The following is a 26011-nucleotide window of genomic DNA, read 5'->3' on the forward strand; positions in this document are numbered from 1 at the left end:
GATGTTATTTAAGTAATACAGAATAGGTCTTTCAAGATACTTTAGAGGATTCTAGTTCCAATGAAGAGTTGAGGGTCTGAATTGTTTTGTTTGGTTGTGTAAATAACCTCATAGTATGATGAAGTGACTCCTTTGGACTGTACAGACATGTATAAGATATACAAGACATGTACAGACACATTCAAAATGAAGAAAGCTTTTGCTGATCCCTCCTATCTTGAAATCTCTCAGGGCATTCATTTGTCCTCTGTTATACCTCGAGAGATAAATTGACTAGGATTTTGTAGGTATTTATCTCTTCCCTCCTACTATAGTATAACACTGATGGCAAATATTGTTTCATTTTCCCAGCCCTTGGTACACAAGTAGCCCTTAAGAGATACTTGTGGAGCTGAATTGAATTGGAATTTCTTAAGTATGACAATAAAGAATTAATATATTGGCCTTCCTAGAGAAGTAAATGAATACTAATGAACCATAAAATGTAGTCCACTATATATATTACATTTGGTTTATTAGCCAATTTGAAAGTCAATTCTTTTTATTCCCTCCCCATTTTATTTCCTGTCCCAAAGGAAGGAAGACATGAAATCTTGACTTGCTTTCCCCCTTACCCTCAACTTTTTTTAAAACCCTGTATGATTGTTGGTGTTAGTGGCATGTTAATAAATGTTTAACAAACGGATCTCCAAAAAAAGTGCAGAAAACATACATTTAAATTTATTCTGAATTATTACTACGTTTTATATCACTTTGTTAAAGAAGTTTGGGGGTTAGCAAACTATAACCCCTTGACCCAGGTCAAAGTTTTTTGACCTGAGGCAAATGAGGTGAGAGTGAAGTGGTGGTATAACAAAGCTTTATTAGAGGAAAACAGGAGGCAAAGGGTGATGGGAGGCTGATGGCAGTAGAAAGTGCCAGTGGAATGGAGGTAGGGGAGGAGGAAGGGAGAGCTAGGGGGGAGCATAAAACCAGTGGATGGCTAGGTATCTCCATCAGAGTGGAAAAGGGGGCATATTTTATAGGGTGGTTGTCTGGGATAAGGTCATCTGTGTTTCCTCTATTGGTTCAGGTGAGGTTACTTGGGTGAAGTTCATTGGATGGTTCTGAGGGGGTTAGGATTCTCGATCTCTGGAGGTGGGAAGTACTCAGGCCTGATGGTCAGTGAGTTAGGAGGCCATTTGTCTAGGCCTGATAGGGAAGTCTTGATGTCCTGCCAGGTTTTACTGGGGCTCTGTCTCATGGTTTGGACAGGTGCCCAGGTCGGGGGGGTCCTATTGTTTTCAGCAGAGATGGGGGAAAGAGTGGCTTTCCCAGAGTCACTGAGTTAGGAAGTATCTGAGGCCAGATTTAAAACTAGGACCCTCCATCTCTAGGCCTGGCTCTCAATCCACTGAGCTACCTAGCTGCCCCTGCCCCCTCCCCTTTAAAATTCTTTTTTTGGGCAAAAGTCACTATGTATATATTCTGTGCCCCAGAAGTCCATAAAGTGGATATGAGCCTATGACTTAAAAATTGTAGCCTTCCCAAAATGGTGTCCACTGGCAATGGAGGAGCCTATGACAGTAATGAAATATATATAGTGACCCACAGAAACTGAATTGCTGAGATTCAAAAGGCAAATCTTTTCTTAGTCCCTCTTCTTCTTCCTCCTTTCTTCCTACATAAATACCAAGTTTTCTATTCTTTCCATATGAAGAAATTTCATAACCTTAAGGTAGAATATATTCCATGCATTGTCCATTTTTGGCCAACTTTATGATCTTGAATATTGTTGTTTAAGAAGAAAAGCAGGATTAATCAGCATAGAAGCACTGCTCTGCATTGACTAGCATTCCCTATGTGAGGCCATCCAAAGCTCTTAGCTTTTAGTTGTACTTATAAACTCCTTCTTCAATTTTTTGAAATGTAAACTTGGGCTCATTATGGTCTCAGGATAGTGAATCTCATTGTATTCTAGTTTTCAGAAAGTCAGTCATCCATGGACTGTCTGTATAGCTAGAGAGAGACAAGATAAATTTCTCTTAAGCCCTCCAAAAAACCAGCACTAATCCTCTATAACCATAATTCCTCTGATTGACAAGGCAGCTGTCAATCCAAATGCTTTATTAACCAGAATATTCCATGCTTGGACCATGACTTTAAATGAGCTGCTCCTGATAATCCTCTTTAGATAAAGTAGCAAAATATGTTATTTTGAAGACTCACTGTCAAAGAAACTCCAATTAGAACTGGACATTTGCATTATGGAGGAAGTACATACCACTATTGATGCTGTGATCAGGCTATCATAGAATTTGCGGGTTAAAAACGGGTTCCAAAGATCATCAAATCTATTCTATTTTGGAACATTACCAAGAGTTTTGCCATCTAGGCTTCATTCTGGTAGTCAAGTAAACTAGTACAATTTGCAAAAGATGTTTTAACAAAATGTTTGAAAGAAAAGAGGATATCTGGTCAACTTTAAATTATCCAGAAACTCAATTAAGTATCAAATTCCTTTCCTTATTAGCACTAAAGGTAGAGAAATACCACAAGAGCCTCAGAAAGTCAGTGATCACTTAGCAGTAACTATAATGTAATTTTAGTATGTCAAGGCAGCATGTAGTTGGGTCACTGAAGGAAAAAAAAGTTACTAATACTGAGTATGAAGAACTAGGCCTAATTCATGGAAAAAAAAATATATATATATATATGATAGGAAAGAGATCATCAGACCCAAGTAATTCTTTGGGGATTAGGGAAGGATTCAGCATGACCATAGGGGGATCCCAGAGACACCCCTTTAAATCGATGTCTCTCCTTGGTGAACTGTTTGTGTGAAGGTAGACAGTAAGCAATTGTGGTACATATGTGTCTCCCTATCTCAGGGTCCTGGTGTGTGATTGTTTGTATTGGTGGTTTGTTAATAAATGTTTAACATCTGGATCTCCAAAAAGAAAGTGCAGAAAATACACTTTTAAATTTAATCTGAATTATTAATATTTTTCTATCTCTTTCTTAAAGTAGATCGGAATTAGCAAACTATAACCCCCTTATCCTGGGCTTTTTTTTTAAAACCTTTACATTTTGTCTTAGAATCAATACTATATGTTGTTTCCAAGGTAGAAGAGCAATAAAGACTAGGCAACTGGGGCCAAGTGACTTGCCCAGACAGCTAGGAAGTATCTGAGGCCAGAATTGAACCCAGGACCTCCTATCTCCATGACTGGCACTCTACACATTGAGCCACGTAAACTGCCATTCCTCTCATCCTATTTTAACCATTCTTAGTTCACAGGCTAGAAACAGAGAAATGACTATATTTAGCCCTCAGGCTTTAGTTTGCTAATTTCTGATCTAGACAATAGAGAAAACAATAAATAGGATTTGATGATTTCCAAAGTATAAATACCCACACGGAAATTTTAACAATCGACTATCATGAACTAATTTGAGGTGAATCCCATATGGTACCTCCTCTGGAGTGGGAATTCAAGAATCAGAAAAGTGAAGATTTCATTCTGTGTTAATTCCAAATGAAGCCAGGTCATCTCTCTGAGATGGCAATTGCTTTGAAACTTTTCCTGATCACCCCTAGGATGAAGTTGTGAATTTCATTAGATTGTAGGCTCCCTACCTTTAAAAAATTCTTCTTTAATTAGCACAGTGCCTGGCACAATAGTAGGTGCTTAATAAATGTCTGTTGACTTGACAAATATAGCAACTCCACATATTCTAAAGAACCAAGAAGTACCATATAAGAATATTATTTCAAATAATTGGCTGGTTTACTGGGGCATTTAAGCACAAAGAATAAAATGCTGTATTAATGAGGCACATTTCATATAAACCACTCAAAAAATAAAGTTAGCTTTGGATCCAATTCATTCTGGGGTGCAGTAAAGTGAGAGGCATGTATTAGGTGAGCGAAAGGGTGAGAGGTTCATGCTATTCAGATATAACAGGCTACCAAGAACACTCAACAGAGATTTAAATCTAGGTTTTTTGGGAAGGTTGTTCTGGAATATACTCAGTGTGGAGACACACGCTGATCTTGTCATAGACAGAATGCATTCCAGAATTCCTTGCTCCCACCTAATGACCAGAAACTTAAGCAAGGAACTCAGATACATAGAATTTAACTGTCTGAAGGGACAATTAACATTTGAATACCAAACTTCAAGGGTCACAGAGATCTCTTACATGAAAAATTTTAACATGCACTGTTTCTATGTTTAGTGGCTAATTGGTTTCACCACACACTATTGGAGACAAGTTCTACTTACAAGTCATTCAAGTCAAAACAGGTCAACAGGAATCTTTTAAATGCCTATTATAAACCTCTAAATAAGAATTTCAAAATTGTGGCTATGTATTTTGTATGTTTAAATTACAAGACAAGGACAAAAATAAACAAAACATTAATGAGGGTCATTGGGCAGCTTACCCGGGAATTCCTCCTGATTCTAGCTTATTGGCGATGTCCACGTCCCATGACCAAACATCAAACTGCCACTTCCGAAGACCCAACACTCCACAAAGTACCGATCCAGAATGGATGCCTATTCGCATGTCAATATCATGCTTTGTCCTTGACCTAACATACCTGTTCAGAAAAGTCAACACACACATATTAGGAAGAGAAGAAACTCATTCTCAGCATCAGTGTGTTGTTGGAACCCTTCTTAAGAGATGAGGATCATGTGAAAACAAGAAATGATAAGAAACAAGATCTCTTTTTTTCTGTCTTTTCTCATATAAGGGAGAATAGAATTATAAATAGCACAGAACAGGTGATACACTTGGAAAAGATAAACATAGACAGTGAAATTAAAACTAGTGAATGGAAACCTTGGATTTTCAATAGAAAAGGTACTGAATTTGGGGTCAGGTGTTTTTCAGTAGTTTTTCAGTCATGTCCAAATCTCCATGACCTCATTTGTGGTTTTCTTGGCAGGGATGGTTTCCCATTTCCTTCTCCAGCTCATTTTTCAGATGAGAAAACAGAGACAAACAAGAGTTAAATGACTTGCCCAGGGTCACAAAACTAAGAAGTGTATGAAGTCAACTTTGAACTCAGGTCTTCTTGACTTCAGTAGTGATACTCTATTTACTGAGCCACATAGGTACCTGGCTTGGACAACTTGGTACTTGTGTGATCTTTGGTAAGTCACTATTTTTTCTTGACATCTTTTTTTTTAATTATAAAAAGAGTAGAGTGTAAGATAAAGGTTCAACTAGGTGGCCTATAAAATACCTTTTATCCCTAAAATTGAAGATGAATTAAAACTATTCATAATCAAAGCATTCTACATTAATTCATTTCTTCATACATACAAAAAATTTAGAGGATGCAGTCCAGAAAGGTGTGGGCACTCAGTACTGAAGCATATAATGATAGGGTGAAGGAATGAAAGATGTCTAACTTGTAAAAGAATATTTAGAGGGGAGAAGGTTACAAGCATTTATATTAAATGTACTATGTACCAATCACTCTATTAAATGCTTTTTAATAAATATTATCTTGGTTGATCTTCACAACAATCCTGCAAGGAAGATGCCATTATTACCCTTATTTTTTTAAAACCCTTACCTTCCATCTTAGAATCAATACCATGTATTGGTTCCAAGTCAGAAGAATAGTAAGATTTAGGCAATGAGAGTTAAGTGACTCGCCCAGGGTCACAAAGCTAGGAAGTGTCTGAGGTCTTATTTGAACTCAGGACCTCCTGTCTCCAGGCCTGCCTCTCCATTCACTGAGACACATAGCTGCCCCTGTATTATCCCTACTTTTACAGTTGAGGAAACTGAGACAAAGAGAACTTGACAGTTAGTGTCTTAGGACAGATTTAAACTCAGTTCTCTCTCATTCTAAGGCCAGAGGAATCAGATCAGGGATTTAGAACTACCCAGAGCCCTTAGATGGCATTTAGTCAAGTTCTTTCATAATACAGATCAGGAAAATTAAATTTATAAAGGTGAATTGATATCTCCAAGTTCTCCACAAGAGTACATAACAGAGAATGGATTTGAAATCAGGTACTCTGAATACAGATTCAGGTTTGTTTCTTTTCTTGTCTTTTTTCTTCCTTTTTTTTCTTTCTCCTTTTCCTTCTTTTTCTTTTCTTTCCTTTTTTCTTTTCTTTTCTCATCTTCTCTTTTCCTTTTTCTTCTCTTCCTTTTTCATCTCTGATATAATAGTTTTCTCTATTTAAGGCTTTCACATAGAAATAACAGCAACTAGCCTTAAAATAGTTTAAATTCTCTATATTGCTTTAAATAAAGTATCTCATTTGATCCTAACCACAACTATGTGAAAGAAGCACTATAGGTACTATTCCCACTTTATAGATGAGAAAATAGAGGCCAAGAGAGGTTAAATGACTTCCCTGCATCTAGCAAATATCAGAAAAAAGATATAGACTTAGGCCTTTCTTGGCTTTCCATTACAATTCTCTTTGCATCATTCTGTGCTGACTCTCAAAGGGAAGAAGCAGTAGAATTCCTTTATCTAGTTCAGAAAGCTACATAAGTAACAGTTGATGAAATCACAATGGATCTGTTCCCTTCTTTCCACTTCTATTGAAATATCCTTAGAAGGCCTCAGACACTTCCCAGCTGTGTGACCCTGGGCAAGTCACTTGACCCCCATTGCCCACCCTTACCACTCTTCCACCTAGGAGCCAATACACAGAAGTTAAGGGTTTAAAAAATTTTTAAAAAAAGAAATATCCTTAGACCAAAGCCTATTATCTGAAATATTGCATTAGTCTTCTTCTCTCCATCTCCCTGTAACATGGTTCTTCTTCACTGTATCCTCTACATGTCTGTCAAAGCAATATTTCGAAAGTGCTGCCTGACCATGTCATGCCTCTACTTAAGCATCTTCTGTGACTCCCCTTTGCCTTCAGGTTAAAATTCAAATTCTTATTTGTACTTAAATCTAGCTCCAGTTTATCTTTCTGGGCTAGTTTACCCATGATTTCTTCCCATGACCTCCATGTTCCAGCCAGTCTGACCTGCTTGCAATTCCTCATAGATAACCTGGCATCTCTTTGCCCAGGGCTGAAATGTTCTCACCTCTCAAAATTGTTAGTTTCACAGAAAGCCTTAGTTCCCAATCTGGCCTCCATTCATTATTCTGTTTTCTTATCTGTGAACACATGGTATCACCTTAGTATAATGTAAGCTCCTTTGATTTGATCAGTTCAATAAACATGGATTAAATACCTACTATGTACCAGGAAATGTGCCAAGAACTGAGGACACAAATAAGAAAAAGGCAATTATTTCTCCCAAGGAATATAGCATCTAATATAGGAAGATAAACCCAAAAGGAAGCAGAAAAGGGAGTTTGGGAAGCAGGGGAGGCCATTTTGTTCAAACCAAGCCGAGTAGCAATAGAAGATGGAGAGATGGAAAGTCTGTATCCTGCCCTCTTTAAAGAAAAGCTTTGGGTGGAGTTTAGTGGTCCATCCTTCAGTCCTCCTATCACAAAGCAGAGGAAGCTAAGAGAGTGGGGAAGGTACTGAGTATCCTAGGCTGAGTTAAACAGTATAATCATGAGCTTTCAAGTGATCAGCTTATCCCAAGAGGGGCATCTTGTTCCATGGAGTTGAAATCAGGCTGAGCTGCAGATGAAAAGTGGAAAGTGGAGAGTTCCTTGAGGGCAGAGAATGTCTAATTTTTGCATTTGCATTCTTGACACCTAGTAGGTGACTAGCATATATAATATGTGCCTAAAAAAAACATAAAAGCCTCACTTACTCATTGATTGATTGAGGCAGATTTGGGCATAGAATTTTAGGCAGCATTAAGAAAGTCAAAGCTTCCAGGAATAGGAAGCTATAAATCTTTTGTACTCTGCCTTGGCTGGACCAAATCTGGTACATTCTGTTCAATTCCATTCAAAGCAAAACAATTTAAAAGGAATAATGCCAACTTGGAGAGTGTCCAGAGGAGACCAGCCCTGACTGGTCATGAGCCTATGTCATATGAGGATAGGCTGAAGAAAATGGGAATGCTTAGCACTAAGAAGAAAAGATTCAAGAGAGATATGACAACTATCTTTAAGAAGGCTTATTGTTAAAATGTGGCATATGATGGTGATAGTAAGGAATTGTGCTAGTAAGGAAGGATTAAGAGGATGATTTCAGAAATATCTAGAAAGAGCGAAATAAACTGATGCAGAATGAAAAAAGCAGAACCAGAATACCACATACACAGTAAGAACAATATTGTGAAATGTTCAATTGTGATAGACTTAGCTTTTCTCAGCAAAAAATGATCCAGGACAATTCTGAGGGATGTATGACAAAGAATGCTATCCACTTCCAGAGAAAGAATTGTTGGAGTTGGAATGCAGATGAAAGCTTTTTAGGTATATATTTGGGGGTGTTGGTTTTATAAGATTATTCACTTACAAAAATGAACAATATGGAAATATGTTTTGCATGATAATGCATGTACAACTCCCCCAAAATATAAAAATTAAAAAAGCTTTTTAAAAGAGGATTTTTGTTGTTTAGTCATGTCTGACATTTGGAGTTTTCTTAGTAAAGCTACTGAAGTGGTTTGCCATTTTCTTCTCTAGCTTATTTGACAGATGAGGGAACTGAGGCAAACAGGGTCTGTGACTTCAGGGTCACAGAGCTGGTTAGTGTGTGAGGCTGGATTTAAATGCAGGGAGAGGAGTCTTTCTGATTTGCAAGTCCAAGCACAGAGCTACACTACTACTGCTCTACCTAGCTGCCCTTAGAAAAATTAGACTTGCTCAGTTTGGTCTAAGAGAGGGAAAACCAATATCAATGGGTCGAAACAGCAAAGATTAAAGTGAAGAAAAAGCTTCTAATCATAAGAGCTGTCCCAAAATATAATGATCTGCCATGAGAAGTGGTGACCTCTTCTTTAAAGGCATTCTACTGGGATTGAATGACTTTCACAGAAAACTATTTTGAGGATTCATCTTTGCATAGGGGTTGGGCTAGATGGCTGCTGGAATCCATTCCAAATCTAGATTTTATAATTCTGCTCCATCATGGAAGGTTTTCAAGGGGAGATTAGATTACTTCCTGTCAGAGACATTTTAGAAGGGATTTCTTATTTGTAGTCTGATGTGTCTCTTAATTTGAGCATTTCTCATCTTTCCATAATATGTGCAAAACACTGTTTTAGCTGGTGGAGAAGATAAGCAAACATATGAGATATCCAGATGACCCAATGGATAGAGAATTAGATATGGAATTAGGAAGATCTAAGTTAAAATCCTGCCATAGATACCGTTACTAGCTATGTGACCCTGGGAAAGTCACTTAATCTCCATTTGTCTCAGATTGCTCATCTGTAGAAATGGGGCTATTGATAGTACTTACTCCTCAGGATTCTTGTGAGACTCAAATGATATTTGCAAAACACTTTATAAACAATATGTTATATATCTGTTGGATGTTGTTGTTGTTGTTATAATTATTATGGCAAAATATTTTCAAAGAGTTTATAGTACAGAAAGATAAGGCATGCACTCCAGAAGAATAAGTGAATGAAATGAATAAGACAAGGTACAAATAGAGTCTACTCCTGACTTCCTCATTAATTACCTGTCTGATTTGGCTGACATTAACCTTCCTAAGTGGCCTTTAAGCTCCCAGCTCTAAATATATGTTTCTTTGGAAATATAGGATAAGATATCATATGAAAAGAGATAAAAACGATGAAAGAGGATGAATGGGAAGGAGATGAAAATGTAAATTTGGATAACATTAACATTAGGTCATTAATATTAGTTAGAGAATAAACTCTAGCTTTTTAATAGAAGATTGAGGCAAATTGGTCAACATGAGAAATATGATATCATGAGGAAATATAATTGTGTAAAAGTAACTGTGGCTGTTTCTTTATGGTAAGTTTGAGATTTGAAACAACTGAATAATCGATCTGAAATTATTTCCAAGCTAATTAATTATTCACATTGACCCTTTATGGAAGTTACGTGTTGTGATTGGTCAGTCTTAAAAAGCATTTTACAAACACTGAGGAGGGAATATTGCCTGGCTGTTATCTGGAATAAAGTGGACTAAATTTTTCTTTGAGTGAACCACTCTGAATTAGCTTATCTCCCAAAGACAACTTGCTGTGTTCTCATCAATACTTTAATAGTGATTCCGGGGACAGGAAAAAATTAATCTATCTTTTCAGACTGAGGCTTTCAGTTTGAGGACTGAAATCACTAGTATTGTGATTAGAGACCTCCAAAAGACTTCTGTAAGAAAGTCCCAGCGAACCCTCAGTCACACCAAGAAAGTAGAAGATCTTGTACAAAGAGGGAGACTTCTCTCGCCAAGGATTTACAAGAAATCTGAAAGAGAAGAAAACTTTCCAAAAAATATTGAAAGCACAGTAAACACATTGTTGTTAGATTGTGAGCTCCTTGAGGGTAGGTTCTGTCTTTTGCCTTTTCTTTGAATCCTTGGTGCTTAGCATAATGCCTGAAACATAATAGATGGTTCATAAGTGATTATTGACAAACTGATTGGCAGATAGCAGTTATGAAGACCCGAGAATCATAGGATTATTTTTCTATGTTATGGCATATAGTTATATATAGTGCATGTCCTAGAACTTTATACTTATTCCCAATACTCCAAAACACATGAAATTGCATTAATTGGAAATTACATTGAATAACACAGAATGTAACCTATTTATACCTACTTATCCTGAGTGATTTGTCTATATCTTCCCACAAGTCTTCTGCAGAAGGTCCCCTCAACTTGCTGGTCTCCTCAACCTTCCTTCCTTTATTCCTGACAACAGATATGCGCCAGTACAACCATTTACAGCCTACCTATTCATCTCTCATCATATGAACGACTCATCTCCTTTTCTTTTAAATGCTTTGATTATGTTTTCTAACTCTACTTTTCTTTGGAGTTTCTTATTAGTAATATGTTATCTTTTTCACATAATCACCATGCACCTCTCCATTGCCTTCTTTGTGGATTCATTTTTAACTCTTTGGAGTCTGCCATATTCTGTATTTCATTGCCAAATACAGCATTGGTATAATATTGATATAAAAAGATGGGCTTTTGCCCATCTTTGCTCTCTCCACTTGGCAAGTATTCATGTCTTTCCTCAGAGCCCTTTGCCAATTTCGTACTGAAACAGTGGACGATGACGGCAGTAATTATAAAGCTCCCAACACCTCTGAGTACCAGTTCTGTTACCTAATAGGGGCATAATCTAGATAACAGAAAAGATCTCAGTTGTTATTGTCAGGGGTGCTGTTGTCAGAAATTTTGGGAAATAGTTATCATTCAGGCCTCTGAGGTTTGTTCTGTAACAAAGACCTCAGGAAACTTACAGCAAAGCCCGATATACAAAACTTTTTGAGAGGTATACACTGAGGCCACAGAAGTAATCAAATTCTCTAGGGTTACACCACTTTACCATGATTTCACATTTGGCTTTCTTTACTGTCCCTCCTATCAAAACCAGCTTTTCAAGAATAGCAATATAACCAGGTTAAGAGCACAGGGCACTCCATGAGTTTATATAATGCCAACAGAGAGCCTTCACACTGAAGAGAGAATGATGCCCTTGTTGGGATTATTGGCAACATTTTCTTTTTCCCTTAATGGTCCCACCTTCTTGATTTGCTAACAGTGTTGACCAAGGTATATGGAAAATGGAGAAGAGTCAGTGATATACATGTGCATATACGTGCAGTCTAGATGAATTATAGATGGCTTTCAGAGAGGTAGTAAGATGAGACAGGAGAACTTTCCTTTATATTAGTAAGTTAATAAACACTTATTAGGTGTGTACTATATGCCAGGCACTGTGCTAAGTGCTAAAGATACATGAAAAGGCAAAAACACAGTTAGTCTCTGCCCTTAAGATCACATTCTCATAAGAGAGAAAACTTGCAAATAACTTGGTACATATTGTTGTTCAGGTATTTTCAGTCTTATCTGACACTTCATGATCCCATTTGGGGTTTTCTTGGCAAAGATAATGGAGTGGTGTGCCATTTCCTTCTCCAGCTCATTTTATAGATGAGAAACTGAGGTAAACAGAGTTAAGGTACTTGTCCAGGGTCACACAACTAGTTAATATTTGAGGCCAGATTATAATCCCCAAAAATGAGTCTTTCTAACTTCAGACCCAGAACTCTATCCAATGCATACTAGATACATATAGAAGAGATATAAAGTATCTCAGGAGGAAGGCACTAGTTATTCTGTAGAAGGTAGGATGTAATTCGAGTTGTAAAAGAAGCTAGGGAAGCCAAGAGGCAAAGACAAAGAGGGAGAGGATTTCAGGCATGGAGGACATTCATTGAAAATACAGAATCTGGAGATGAAATAGAATATAAGAAGCAGCAAGTAAGATGCAGCAGATTTATCTGGATCAGAGAGTTTATGGAGGGAAATAAAAATGAAGAAGAAAGCAATAGATAGGAAAGAGACATGGATCCCCAAGCACAAGGAAGCAGTGTATCTAAGTAACTGGTAAGTACCCAGTCTGCTCCCTTGTATTGCTAGTTATCTTTTGAATGAATGACTCTATGGTATCCTATATTTTTACAATATACTATAAGGCTCTTGAAGGCAGATATTATCTCATACCTCTTTTTGTTTCCCAATGTGGCTAAAATAATATTTTGTTCATAATAGGCAATCAATAAGCATTTCTTAATTGACTAGTGGTATATCTCAACATATCTCAAACTGAGCTCACTACCGTTTTCTCCCAGGTGGTCTTCCTAACTTTCCTAATATTATTGAGTACACTATTATCTGTGGCACAGTGGAGAGAGCACAGCCTGGAATCTAGAAAAACTCATCTTCCTGAGTTCAAATCTAGACTTAGTAGCTATGAGACCCTGGGCAAGTTACTTCACCCTGTTTGCTTCAGTTTTCTCATCTGGAAACAAGTTGGAGAAGGAAATGGTAAACTATTTCTGTATCTTTGCCAAGAAAATTCCAAAAGGGTCAGAAAAGCCAAAGATGATTGAACAGCAACAAAACACCACTCTCTTCCCCAGGTATCTGGGTGACTTCACCATCTAAGGGAATCTTTGATTTTTTTACTCTTTTGCAACCCATATCCAATCTGTTGCCAAGTTCTATCACTTCTATTTGGGTACCTTCTCTCCTCTATGCTCTCTTCTTTCCTTTGACACTGCCACCACCACTCTAATTTAGGTCTTATACCTGGACTATTTCAATAGCCTGCTGGCCAGCCTCTTTGTCTCATATCATCACACTATAGTCCATCTTCCATTCAGCTGTCAGATTAATCTCCCTGAAGCACATCTCAGCATGTCAGTCCCCCAGCCCCCAATACACATTTAATAAATTCTAGTGGTTCCCTATCACTTCTAGGATCAAATAAAATTGTGTGTGGCAATCAACACCCTTCATAACTTGGGTCCTTCTATATCTCCAGTCATCTCACATCGTATTTCCTTCTTCTAACCTCCAAACTCTTTAGAACATCAATATTGACCTCCTCGATGTTCTTTACACAAGATATACCATCTCCTATCTCCAGGAATTTTTACCAGCTCTATCTCCCCATGCCTGGAATGCTCTCCTTATTCATCTTTATTTCCTGGCATCCTTGCCTTTCTTCAAGTCACAGCTAAAATTCCATCTATGAGAAGTCTTTCTGGATTGCCTTTATTGCTAGTGCCTTGCCCCTGATATTATCTCCAATTTATCCTATTTACAGTGTATTTTATTTTCATGTGGTTTTCCCCATTAGCCTGTGAGAACCTATGAGAAGGGATCGTTTTTATTGTTGTTGTTTTCTTAATTTTAATTTTTTATCTTTGTACCATCATTAACAGTGCCTGGTACATAGTAGGTGCTTAACAAATGCTTGCTGACTGATCAGCAATATAAACAAGGCCTATAATGCATGTATATATCTGTTAGTTCTAACTGAAAAGCTGAGGTTTAAATAGATAGAGAAATTTCACAATTATTACCCAATCAGCCTTCAAGATACTTCAATTTAATCTGGCATTATACTCATTAGCAGGCTACTTAAGGAGTAAGTTGTGCCCTTTCAGTCTAAAAGATGAATAAAAAAACCAGTTCCTATGTTGGGTACATGCACAATAATAATCGCCTGCTGTTTTTAAAGATAGAGTGCTTGGCTTGGAATTGGGAAGGCTAGGGTTTGAATCCTGCCTCTGATCACTTTGCTTCATGACCATGGGCAAGTCCTAATTTGAGTTTCACTTTCTTTATCAATAAAATGGGGATTACAAGACTTCAGCCACTTTGAATCATTGTTGTGATGCTCAAATACAAATTATTCACATTCATTACTTTGCAGACTTTAAAATACCATAAAATGTTGGTTATGGTTATAATCATGGTCTTATAATACCTCTGTAAAGCTAGTACCACAGGGATTATTTTAGAGTCAAGAAAATGGAGGTTCAGAGAGGATTGGCCAGAACAATGACAGCTAGAAAGTGTGGTAGAAGCAGCATATCTAATGCTCTTTCCATTATTTACATGCAACTGTTCCATATAACATAATATTTTTCCAACCGGAGATCAGTATAATTAACCAGTTCAATATAATTCATTTACCATGAGTGGATAAGAAGAGCAAAATCACTAGATGTGGGCAGAGATGACCTAAATGTATTGTAATGAGAATTTACTAAGTGATCCAGAAGAATCAAAATTGTAGTCTTATAGGGGGCAGCTGGGTGGCTCAGTGAACTGAGAGCCAGGCCTAGAGATGGGAAGTCCTGGGTTCAAATCTGTTCTCAGATACTTCCTAGTTGTATGACCCTGGGCAAGTCACTTAACCTCCATTGCCTACCCCTTACCACTTTTCCACCATGGAACTAATGCATGGTACTAATTTCAAGTTGGAAGGTAAAGGTTTTTTCTTTTTAAAAAATGTATTGTCTTGTAGAATGAATGATTACACTTCTTGCTAGGAAAGGGTCAATCAATGGATGAAGGACAAGGGTAGAGTTGGAGGAGGAGGCAGGCCATGCCAACTGAGTGTGGTGAATTCTCTTAGCACATTTCTAAAACTGTAAGATGCTCTTTTTCCCTCTTCCTCACCCTGTGCCTCTATCACACTAAGGTCACAATTTTTGTAGAGAAAATAAGAAGGAAGGTTATGAAGGAGTTTTCTTGTTCAAAAAGAAAATGTATAGGCCTTATCAAAAAAGAAGAAACAGAATTTCACAAATCCATTGATTTGTCTATTGTCCTTAACTACCTGTCTACCTCAGCCTTGGTGTTGTAAAGATCTTGAGCAATTAGTGTCAACTGAACTATTGGGTTCCAAAATATACATTTGTCCCACTGTCTTTGGAAAAGGGAATTTGTGAGAATGGCCCAGCTTCAGATCTGGTTGGTAAAATTTATCAGTCATTTAGTTTACACATTCACAACACACACACCCTCCAAGGTATTTATAATGAGATTTGCAATTTCATATACAATACTATAATCCTTCATCATATATAGAAATGTTCATGTTTGTTGGAGTATGCCAAATCAATCAATCTTTCAAGCACTAAATATGTATTACTATATGCCAGGTATTGTGCTTAAATCTGGGAATACAAAGAAAGGCAAAGTTCAAAATAATTATGAGCTAATAATAACTTTTACATAGTACTTACTCTGCACCAAGAACTGTACTTAGTGCCTTAAAATTATTATCTTATTTCATCCACATAATATCTCTCGGAGGAAGGTACTATTTTAATCTCCCTTTTACAGATGAGGAAATTAAGGTAGATGGAAGTTAAATGGCTTGCCCAGAGTCAGAGATCTAATAAGTGTTTGAGAATAGATTTGAATTCAGACCTTCCTGATTCCAGGACACAGTGCTTTATTCTCTCACCACATAGGTGCCAATATAACAAATTTTTTTTGTAATTCCTAAAATAGGGGTTGAAGTTGAAGGAAGCCAGTCCTCTGACTCCCACAATTTTAATTCTTCTCTCCCTTCCTAAATTAAAGTACTCAATGCTTTCCAAAGGGCACCATCTGTCTCCTCCACTCTGATTCTGACTTTTTCCTTTCTTTCTTCCCTTTTCCAAATCTTTTGTTTTCATCCATTTATCTTTTCCTCCTTTCCTTGACAAAAGACAAGCTGGCCCCTTACCCTGGTATGTCCAGAGGAAGCACAGAAACCAAAGTAAGCACCTAAATATGAAAAACCAATAGGTATATAGATGTGCCCAGGGACTAGGAAGACAATTCAAGCAGTCTGCACTATATTTTTTTAGTGATTTTTGCACATAGACTCTGGGTCTTATAAGAACAAAGCTAGTCTCCATCCACATTTACACTCTTCCCTTCTCTGTCTTAAAATATCTAAGAAGGATTAAATAGATAATTAAATTTACTTCAGAAGGGTATCTCCAGACCTGAAAATGTATCTGACTTTTAAAATTTTATTTATTTTTCAGTAGGAGACTTCTAAGTAATTATTCTAAATTCAGCAGGGCCAGATTGTCATCCTATAAGACCTCCTGGGAAGTATGACTCTGTTGGTAGAGATGTTTAATATGCAGAGAAAATGAAGCAAAAGCTATTCAGGTACCAATGTTCTCTAAGGAACCATTCACATTCCTTTGCACATGAACAAATCCTAGCACTCTGCCCAGGGAAATATCAGGGGAAAAACCTATGATATTTCCCTGGAGGAAAAATACAGTGAGAGCATATAAAATGCTATTCTGGGTCAGAGCAATGACTATTTCACCCCAGTTCCACACTGCCTCTCTTTGCATTTGCATCAATAAAGATACAGCTGAGAGATGGCAGAGTTAACTTCCTGATTGCTGACCTCAAGAGGATGGGAATGTGGTCGAAGGTCCAGAAGAGGACTCTTAAAAAGATAATTGATCTAGAGCTTAAAGGGTCCTTGGAGGGCATCTAGTCTCGAATCTTCATTTTCTACATGAAGACACTGAGGTCCAGGATGGTGGTTTAGTGATTTGCCCATAGTCACATAGGCAGTAAGCAAGATTTGAATCCACTCCAGTAGCAATACACTTTTTTATTGAACTAAACCAATTTCTCTTGTTGACAAGATAGAAGAGATTTGATATGAAGAAGACTGAAATTTGAGTCTTCTCTCTGGAAAAAGAAAAAGTAAAAGTGCATAGACTCAGGCTTTAAAAATCATTAATGAAATCACTTAGGGAATGCCTCCACAACATGAAGCAATCGTGCAAGTTGCTATTGCTAATGGTTGGATGAATGAAGAAATAGTCATCCTATGTCACATTGCAAATGGTGAACTTATGCAATATATCATCGAAAGAAGTGGCATAAGCAAATTATAAATAGATTTAGGAAGGGTTTGACGATCACCCTGGTGCAAATATCAATAATATGGAAATAGGTCTTGATCAATGACACATGTAAAACCCAGTGGAATTGTGTGTCGCCTACAGGAGGGGTATGGGAGGAGGGAGGGAAAGAACATGAATCTTGTAACCGTGGAAAAATTCTCTTAATTAATCAGTAAAAAAATTAAAAAAAGAAAGGGCTTGAGGACAAAAATAACAACTGCCATATATTGAGCACTTTGTATTTACAACTCTTGCAATCTTACTCTGATGCCTCATTATTGTTTGAAGGTGACCCTGGGTGTTCCAGGTTCTTATAAGTCAACAACAAGTTCTCACAGGGTTTATTTTGAATATGAGTTGGTCACTCTTGTTCAGTTATGTGATAATATGTGATCCCATTTATTTTTTGTTTGTTTTTTTTGTTTTTGGCAAACACATTAGAGTGGTTAGCCATCTTTTTCTCTCACTCATTTTACAGGTAAGGAAACTGAGGCAAACAAGATTAAGTGATTTGCCCAGGATAACACAGTTAGTAAGAGTCAGACACCAGATATGAACTCATGAAGAGGAATCTTCCTTATTGCAAGGATAAGGAATATCCTAAAAAAACTAGCTGCTCCGAATATGAACTTAGTGCTGGTCTGTACATTGGTTGTCAAAGGATCATCTGTTCTAAAGTTTGGAGTAGTTTATCACCAGTGTGGCTCTAAGGCAATGACCATTTTTGTTTATGGCAATTGTGAAAGGCTGTTGACTAAATTATAGAAGAGTAATAATCCTCACTGCTTCATGCCTGGTCTATTTTGACAGCTTCTTAGTTGCTCTCCCTGCCTCAAGTTCCTTACATAGTTCCAAAGCAGAAGAGTGGTATGGGCTACATAATGGGGGTTAAGTGACATGCTCAGAGTCACTCAGGTAGGATGTGTCTGTGGTAAGATTTGAACTCAGGACCTCCTGTCTCCAGGCCTGGCTCTCTCTCTATCCACTAATTGCCCCTTGGCCCTAAGGTTCTTAACCTTTTTTTGTATCATGGACCCCTTCAGAAGTCTAGAGAAACCTATGGACCCATCCCCAGAACAATGCTTTAAAATAACTTAAGAAAATTTTGGTTAGAGATTACTGAAAGTAAAAAATATGTATTTTTTTCTCAAATAAGTGAAGCCCCTGAAATCTATCCATTGCCTCTACTTCACCCCAATGGGAGATGTGTGGATGCCAAGTTAAAAACCCCTGATCTATCACAAGACTTTTAAAAATAATTCCTTGATGAATCCAGGCTTGCTTGTAGTGATCATTGCTTCTGAGGTGCAGAATATTGTCAACCCCATTTCTTAACTGAGATTCAAAGAGGGTAGGACTTTTCCAAGGTCAAACAGTAAGGTATAAAGTCAACAATAAAAAAACTAGTGGCAATTCTAAGTCTTGTGCTTCTTTTGCTCCACTAGATTGATAAAATTTATTAAATATTTATTGTAAATTTATTTGTCAATAATAATCATTAAAATGTTAAATAATTTGCATTTAGTTGTGCACAGCTTTGTGCAGACAGCATATGTGAATTTGTAGTCATAGGAAGCATTTCTATTTATCTTCAATCTCCCTCTCCTTCAAAAAAATACATTAATAAAGATATATTAGGCATTGAATCAAAATATCTATGTAGACTTAGCTTGATTTTGTGTTTTAAACCTTTTCACAGAATTGAACTTATGAACAGCCTTCCTGATCTTCAAAGACCCAGAAATAACTTCCCTGGGCCTTTTTTCAGTACCTTGGAAACTTATTTGTATGTGAATAGAGTAAATTAAGTTCTCAACCACTTCTACCACCCCTGCAGGACCTGAAAGCTGACTTTAGTGCCTTGAAAGCTGACTTCAGCCTTCTGCAGGATCTTATAGAAGCAGGAAAAGAGGGCATTTTGAGAAGAAAATCCAAACTCAAATGGGGAGCAGCTAAGAAAAAAAGGGGATGGGAAATATTAGGAGACATATGAATTGGACTTATTTTGAACTCCCCAGTTCTTTTCTTTTCATGTCTATCACACTTGTTCCTGATTTCCTAGACACAGATTAGATACGTATATCATATGTCCCTAGACATAGTGCTGAATCCTTTTTCCCCCCCAGGAATGGAAATTTTATTCTGGCAAGATGGATATCCTTCTAAATGAGGTGTGAAGTCTTCATTATCATTTATTTTTGTTCTTACATTGATAGTGTTTCCTGGAGTTCAGTGAATGAAATTCCCCTGACAAGGTTAAACTTCTTTATTAAGTATGAATTCCTTGCTTTCATCCAAAAACTCTTCCATTGTGTCTAGGCAGATTGGTTTTCCTGGGTCTAGGAACCTCTCTGCCATTGAAATGCCATCGCTGCCATTTTTAGATGCTCCAAGAAGTTCTAGCCACTTGTCTCTATCCACTGCAATTTCTGGAGCCACAGAAGGGCCTTGGAGGGACCTCCATAGCTTCAATGGAATTAAGACTGTAAATTTTCATGTATCTCACAGTTGGCTTCCCTGTCTATGCTCCCAGGTATACCTGAAGAGGAAATAATGGATATTATTTATAGAAATTATGAATTATGGAAATAATGGATGACTTTTCCAGAGGAGCCCATTTCAATTCAATATATGGAAAAGCTTCCAATAAGACATGATCAGTAGAGGAATGGGTCACTTCAAGGAAGAGTGAGTTTGTCATCACAGGACATCTTCAACTTGAAGCTGTATGAGCATCTGTGGGGGCTGTGAAATTAGAAATCCTGTTGTGGATAGATTCCTTTCATTCCTAAGTCTATATGACTAATACTCCTTAAAGCATCCAGATATGCAGCATTTTATAGTTACTCGGGGGCACTGTTGTGCATGGGGGATAATTTATAAACTGGACCTAGAATCAACGAGGCTTAGATTAAAATCTTGCTTCTGCCACTTAATAACTGTGTACACATAGGCAAGTAATTTTAACTATTCTGAGCTCCCATTATTTCCTGAATAAAAAAGGGATTGTAAATATTTATACTATCTCCCTCCCTTGACTGAACATACGAATGAAGTAATGAAACATTTCTTAAGTGCTTACTATATGGGGAGATAAAAAAAAGTGAAACAATATCTGCTCTCCAGGAATTTACAGTATAACTGGGGAAAACAATATAGGAAAGAATGTTGAAGCTTCGGAGTATATGGAAAGGTCCATAAATATTAAGAATATAGAGATGTAGGGGAGGATCAGATGGCAAGGACCTGGGTCCTCAGGTTATATAAATAAGTCAAGTTTAGCAGAATTTAAAGATGTTAAGGCTGGGAGGATTTTAGGAGGTAGTGGCAGGGCAAATGGTAAGGATCAAGGATGGGGAATTAGTTCCCATGTTTTCTATTTTTTAAAAACCCTTACCTTCTGTCTTAACATCAATATAAATATTGGATTCAAGACAGACAGGGCAAAGGCTAGGCAACTGCAATTAAGTGAATCGCTAAGGATCACACAACTAGGAAGTGTTGGAGGCCAGATATGAACCCAGGACTTTCCATCTCTGGGCCTAGCTCTCTATCCACTGATCCTCCATGATATGGTTTTTGTTGAGATGAATAAATCCTGTTTTGTGTTTGACATATCATTAATCTGAGAGCTTGCATGGAAAGTGAGGTCAACTAATTATTATTAATTATGTTTAAATTAATTTTTAATTTAAGTTAATTATTACATAATAATTAATTTTTATCTGTAGATTACTATATTTTAAGGTTTACAATGAATTTCTTGATTAGGTGAAGGGGAAATACAGTGGGGAGACCATCAACCAAAGATAGTTGTGAGAATTCTTACAAATGAAAACCAGAGCCTTTGGTTTGGGACCCAATATGCATATACCATATAACATAAAGACTTCTCCTATACGTGATCTCATTTGATTAAGATAATATTTTATATAACACTCATTGGTTTACTTTTAAAGTATGTTCCTCATAACTATCCTGTGAAGTAGATTCATACAAATATTACTATCTCCATTTTAGAGAGGAGGAATAATTTTCAGCTTATATCATTATACTTTATTCATGGGGTGATTGTGAGAAACTTAATAAATGGTCTCTGGCAAACGACAAAGCCAATTCTGTTGCTCAAAGACACTGCTCCTCCTACTCTCAACATAGTAATATCTCCATTGTTTGATTTTGTTGTTTTGGGCCTTTTTTTTCTTTTTTCTTTCTTTTTTTTTTTGAGACACTGCTCAAATGATTATTTTCCCTGATTATAGAAATTCTTTAGATTATTCTTTCCTAGATCATTAATAAAGATATTGCATGAGGCTCAATACAATGATGACCCTGGTGTTCAATTCAGTATTTCTCTAAATTAGAATCAAGACTACATGGCGATGAAGAATCTTGAATAGCTTCTTAATCTATGCACCAGTGTTTATAGCTAAGCCACATTTAATTAATTTAATTTTTATAAGCAACATTCCATGATACTGTATTAAATGATTCATTAAAAATAAAGATATATTAAATCTCTGACATACTCCTCTTCATCTAGCTCATAGGGAGTTTCTAAACAAAATCGAAGGCAATCAAATATTTCTGTCAGGGCTTGTTTATCGTAAGGCAATGTTGATTATTGCTCATTATTCGTTTATCCTCTAGATATTCACAGACTTTTTCCTCTTTCTCAGGTATTGGTTCTAATAATTTATTAGGAATTGAAGTTAGATTGACCAAACTATATTTTGATCAAACAAGGATTAATGGTATAACTATACCATTGAAGCAGTAATAAACACAGAATGTGTGAGAGGTTTTTTTTTTTTGGTTTTTTGGTTTTTTTAGCTCAGTGAGTCAGATTCTGCCAGTACATAAATGATGCCAGGATTCTTTTTTTTTTTTCTTTTTTAAAATAATGTAAGCACCTTCAGTGTGGTATTAACTCCTTGTGGGCAATTCAAACATCACATTTTACCTCACCTTGAGAGCTTCCTGTATGTAAGACCATATTCTCATTGTGGGGCAGGTCACTAAAAAATGTAAAATAACACACTTCTAAATTTAATCTTCAGCATTCTCTCCATCACTTTTTTTTACATATACACAAACAGTAAAACAATAAAGAAAACCCTGATTCATAGCATTTGCCAATTCCAAAGTTATAAATAATTTCACTGAAAATTGAATTATTAGTTCTTTTAGACCAGCAAAAGCTACACCCAGCATCTTTGCCCCTCATCTGCACTCACACTAACGCATCAACATCCTTCAAAAAATGTGACACCCAAAACTGACTTATACTTCAAAATCAGGAATGGTATCAACTCACCCACTTTGAACTTCATTTTAATAACAGGTCACTACACAATTCAGGCCCTAGTCACCAGCCTTCACAAGATAGCTTTCTCCCTACTTTAGTAGTCTATTGTCGCTTTAAGGATTACTGCTGAACTAAGCCTGCTCAGAATTCTAAGAGGAATCATGACCGAAACATTTACTTTCTGATTCAGGGTTCTGAGACAAACAGTTCCTGAGTTTTGAATGAGGCAAGCTGTAGTATATTGAAGAACTATGGACAGCAGAATTGTTCTCTTATTTTGGGACAGATGTAATTTATCTGATTATGAAGAGAAAATGAGAATCTGATTACTAAATCTAAATTATGGTCGGGTTGTTCACATAGAAGAGTCCAAGTCTGAATGCAGAAAGATAAGAGATGAGAGAAAGAGACTAGAAAGGACAGATTTCAGAATGACATCAGCAAAGTTGGAAGCTGGGAATCATAACTGTACTGCAGTTGTTGCTGAGGAGTAAGTCTATCTGAGCAGAGGAACAGATGGGAAGCAGAGAATTATACAAGTTATTCAGTGGGTAAATGAGTTTAGCTGCAATGTTATGGCCAGTGAAGAGTTAGTCAAGCACAGAACTGATTCGCTTAGCTTAGCAATGGAAGCATCTATTCAATGGATGCTACAACCATAAAGGTGGGTTTTTTTGGCTGGGGGAACAGTTCCTAAAATTGAAAGAAGGCACTAAAGTTTATAGTAACAGGATCTTGAGTTGCCCTGAAAACTCAAGTTCCTCTCACTGGATCCGTGCTCCCTCCGAGGTACTGAATGGATTGGGGGAGAGAATCTAAGGCAGGCTTATGTGTGAATTATGATCTTTTTATTATTCATGCATTTGCTTTAATATATCCACAACTGTGATATTATTATTATTTCTTTTGAATTACTGCTAAGTAAGGAATTTTTTAAAAGATCTAAAAGTGTCATTATTATACAGGTAGATAAAAAATTATTACTTTCTCTTGTTAACAGTTTCTATGCCTTCATTAAAAAACTATATTAGCTACATATATGATGACACATGGATTTCATTCAAGTTACTGATAAAAATATTGAACAGAGCAAATCTGAGGGCATGGTCCTCTAGGGCAGTGATGGCGAACCTATGACACATGTCAGCACTGACACACGTAGCCATTTTCGATGACACCCAGCCGCATGCAGTCTCATACAGAGAAGTATGGGGCCGCAACATTTGCTGTAGTGTAGTGTAGACACTCTGTGCACTATAGATGACAATTCTACCTATATTAATTTACCTATTTTAGTTTATTAAATAGTTATATATTACAATTACACATTGTTGTTACTTAAACTATAAATATTGCAAAATTATGTTTTTTTTTTCTCAAAGTGACACACTACCCAAGTCATGCTCAGTTTTTTGGCAAATTTTGACACACCAAACTCAAAAAGTTACCTATCACTGCTCTAGGGCTTCACTAAATATCACCCTCCATGTTAACACTTATCCATTAATCAATACTGTTTCTTTGGTTGTTCAGCTACTTCTAAGTCCAACTATTGCTGCTATCTTCTAGCCTATATTAATGTAGTTTGTTCATGGGCTCTTTCTCTCTCTTTCTGTCTCTTTGTCTCTCTGTCTATCTTTCTCTGCCTCTCTCTCTTGTCTCTCTTTTTATCTATCAAATCATCTGTCTATCTATCTCTCTCTCTCTCTCTCTCTCTCTCTCTCTCTCTCTCTCTCTGTCCATCCATCCATCTGTCTGTCTACATTCCACAGTATTTCCAGATCTTTTATCCTAAGATCTTGTTAAAAATATAGTATGAGCTTAGTCTGGCAGGACTTGTTTTTAAAGGACCCATACTGATTCCTAGCAATAGCTGGTCTACTTTCTAACTTCTCAAAATGAATCTCTGAAAAAAAGTCTATCCTAAGAACCTATAATACATAGAATAGTGAATAGGGAATAGTAAGATACAAAGAGTAAAAACAACAACAACAACAAGAAAAAACAAACACTCAAGACCTATCCTAACCAATGTGATGTTAGCAGTCTAGTAGGCATAGATGATGTTGTGGTTCTACCTGGCCTTTGCCTAGGAAGTGATGAACTACTGCTAACTTCACCCAACCACTCTACCAAATGCTGCCTCATTCCAAGCTGGTCAGGCAGTCTTTGATCTGTCCAGGTGGAGTTACTGTTGAGTTTTTATTGATGCCATCAGTCCCTAGATTTGAGGAATTTCCTAATCCCTTCTATAGGAGGGAAGCCGCAGGAGCTTCCTTTGCCCTAGCCTCTCTCTTGGGGCATCTGTGCAGCACAATGGATAGAGTGCTGGGCCTTGGAGACAAGAAGACCTGATTTCAAATCCATCCTCAAACACTAACTGTGTGACCATGGGCAAGTCACCTCACCCTGTTTACCTCAGTTTTCTCATCTGTAAAATGAGCTGGAGAAGGAAATGGCAAACCACTCCAGTATTTTTGCCAAGAAAACCCCAGGGGTCATGAAGAGTCGGACACAACCAAAACAAATGAACAACATCCTCTCTCTCCATTCTTTCCTTTGCTCACTGATAATACTATACTGATCCATAAGCATAGTAAAGGGGAATTGTTATTAAATTATAGGCATACCGCATCCCCATCACAATTAAAGTAACAATCAGTATTAAAGGCAAGATGAAGATTTTTTTAAAACCTTACCTTCTGTCTTTGAACAGATACTGAGTATCAGTTTCAAAGCAGAAAAGGATTAAGGGCTAAGCAATTGGGATTAAGTGATTTGCCCAGGGTTGCTGGTAGCTGGGAAGTACCTGAAACCAGTTTTGAACCCAGTCTCCCATCTTTAGACCTGGCTTTCTCTCCACTGAGCCACCTAGGTGCTCCCAGGATGAAGTTTTAAATGTCTAAATCCAATATTTCTTGCCTTGTATGTTCTTCATTGGGGTAAACCTCTTAGATTGGGTCAAGAAGGGGATAAACAATTGATTAACCATATAAGCTAACCAAGCCTCCGAGAAGCTTAAATAGATGAAAGACTTTCAGCAGAAAGCTGAAAATAGTTAAGCAGCGAGGCCTGCAGGCTGGGAGCTGCCTTGAGGTGGCATTTCTCTGAAGGTGTATCAGAGGTTTCTATGAGTACAGAGGGAGAGTCATATTCCTCTTTTCCTCTGCTCTCCATGATCATGTTACTGAAGACACTAGACCAGTAGCACATACACTATTTTTTTTCTAAAATGCATAGTGCTATAATTCTTTCATCTATTTAAACTGCCCAGAGGCACGATTAACTTATATGGGTTAATCAATCATCTATCCCCTTCTTGATCCAATCTAACAGGTTTACCCCAATAAAGAGCTTACAGGGCA

At 37.1% G+C, this 26011-nt stretch overlaps 1 protein-coding gene across 1 annotated transcript in view; it reads right to left on the reverse strand.

The window, feature by feature from the left end:
* The window catches only part of ADCY8 (adenylate cyclase 8), a 345650-nt gene that overhangs the window by 139833 nt on the left and 179806 nt on the right, over positions 1–26011 (reverse strand). The window contains exon 6 of the mRNA XM_044669210.1: positions 4430–4588. Within this exon, the coding sequence (XP_044525145.1) occupies positions 4430–4588 (159 nt within the window). The remainder of the gene's footprint in view (positions 1–4429; positions 4589–26011) is intronic.

Source organism: Gracilinanus agilis, chromosome 1, assembly GCF_016433145.1.
Source record: "Gracilinanus agilis isolate LMUSP501 chromosome 1, AgileGrace, whole genome shotgun sequence".
Lineage (NCBI taxonomy): Eukaryota > Metazoa > Chordata > Mammalia > Didelphimorphia > Didelphidae > Gracilinanus > Gracilinanus agilis.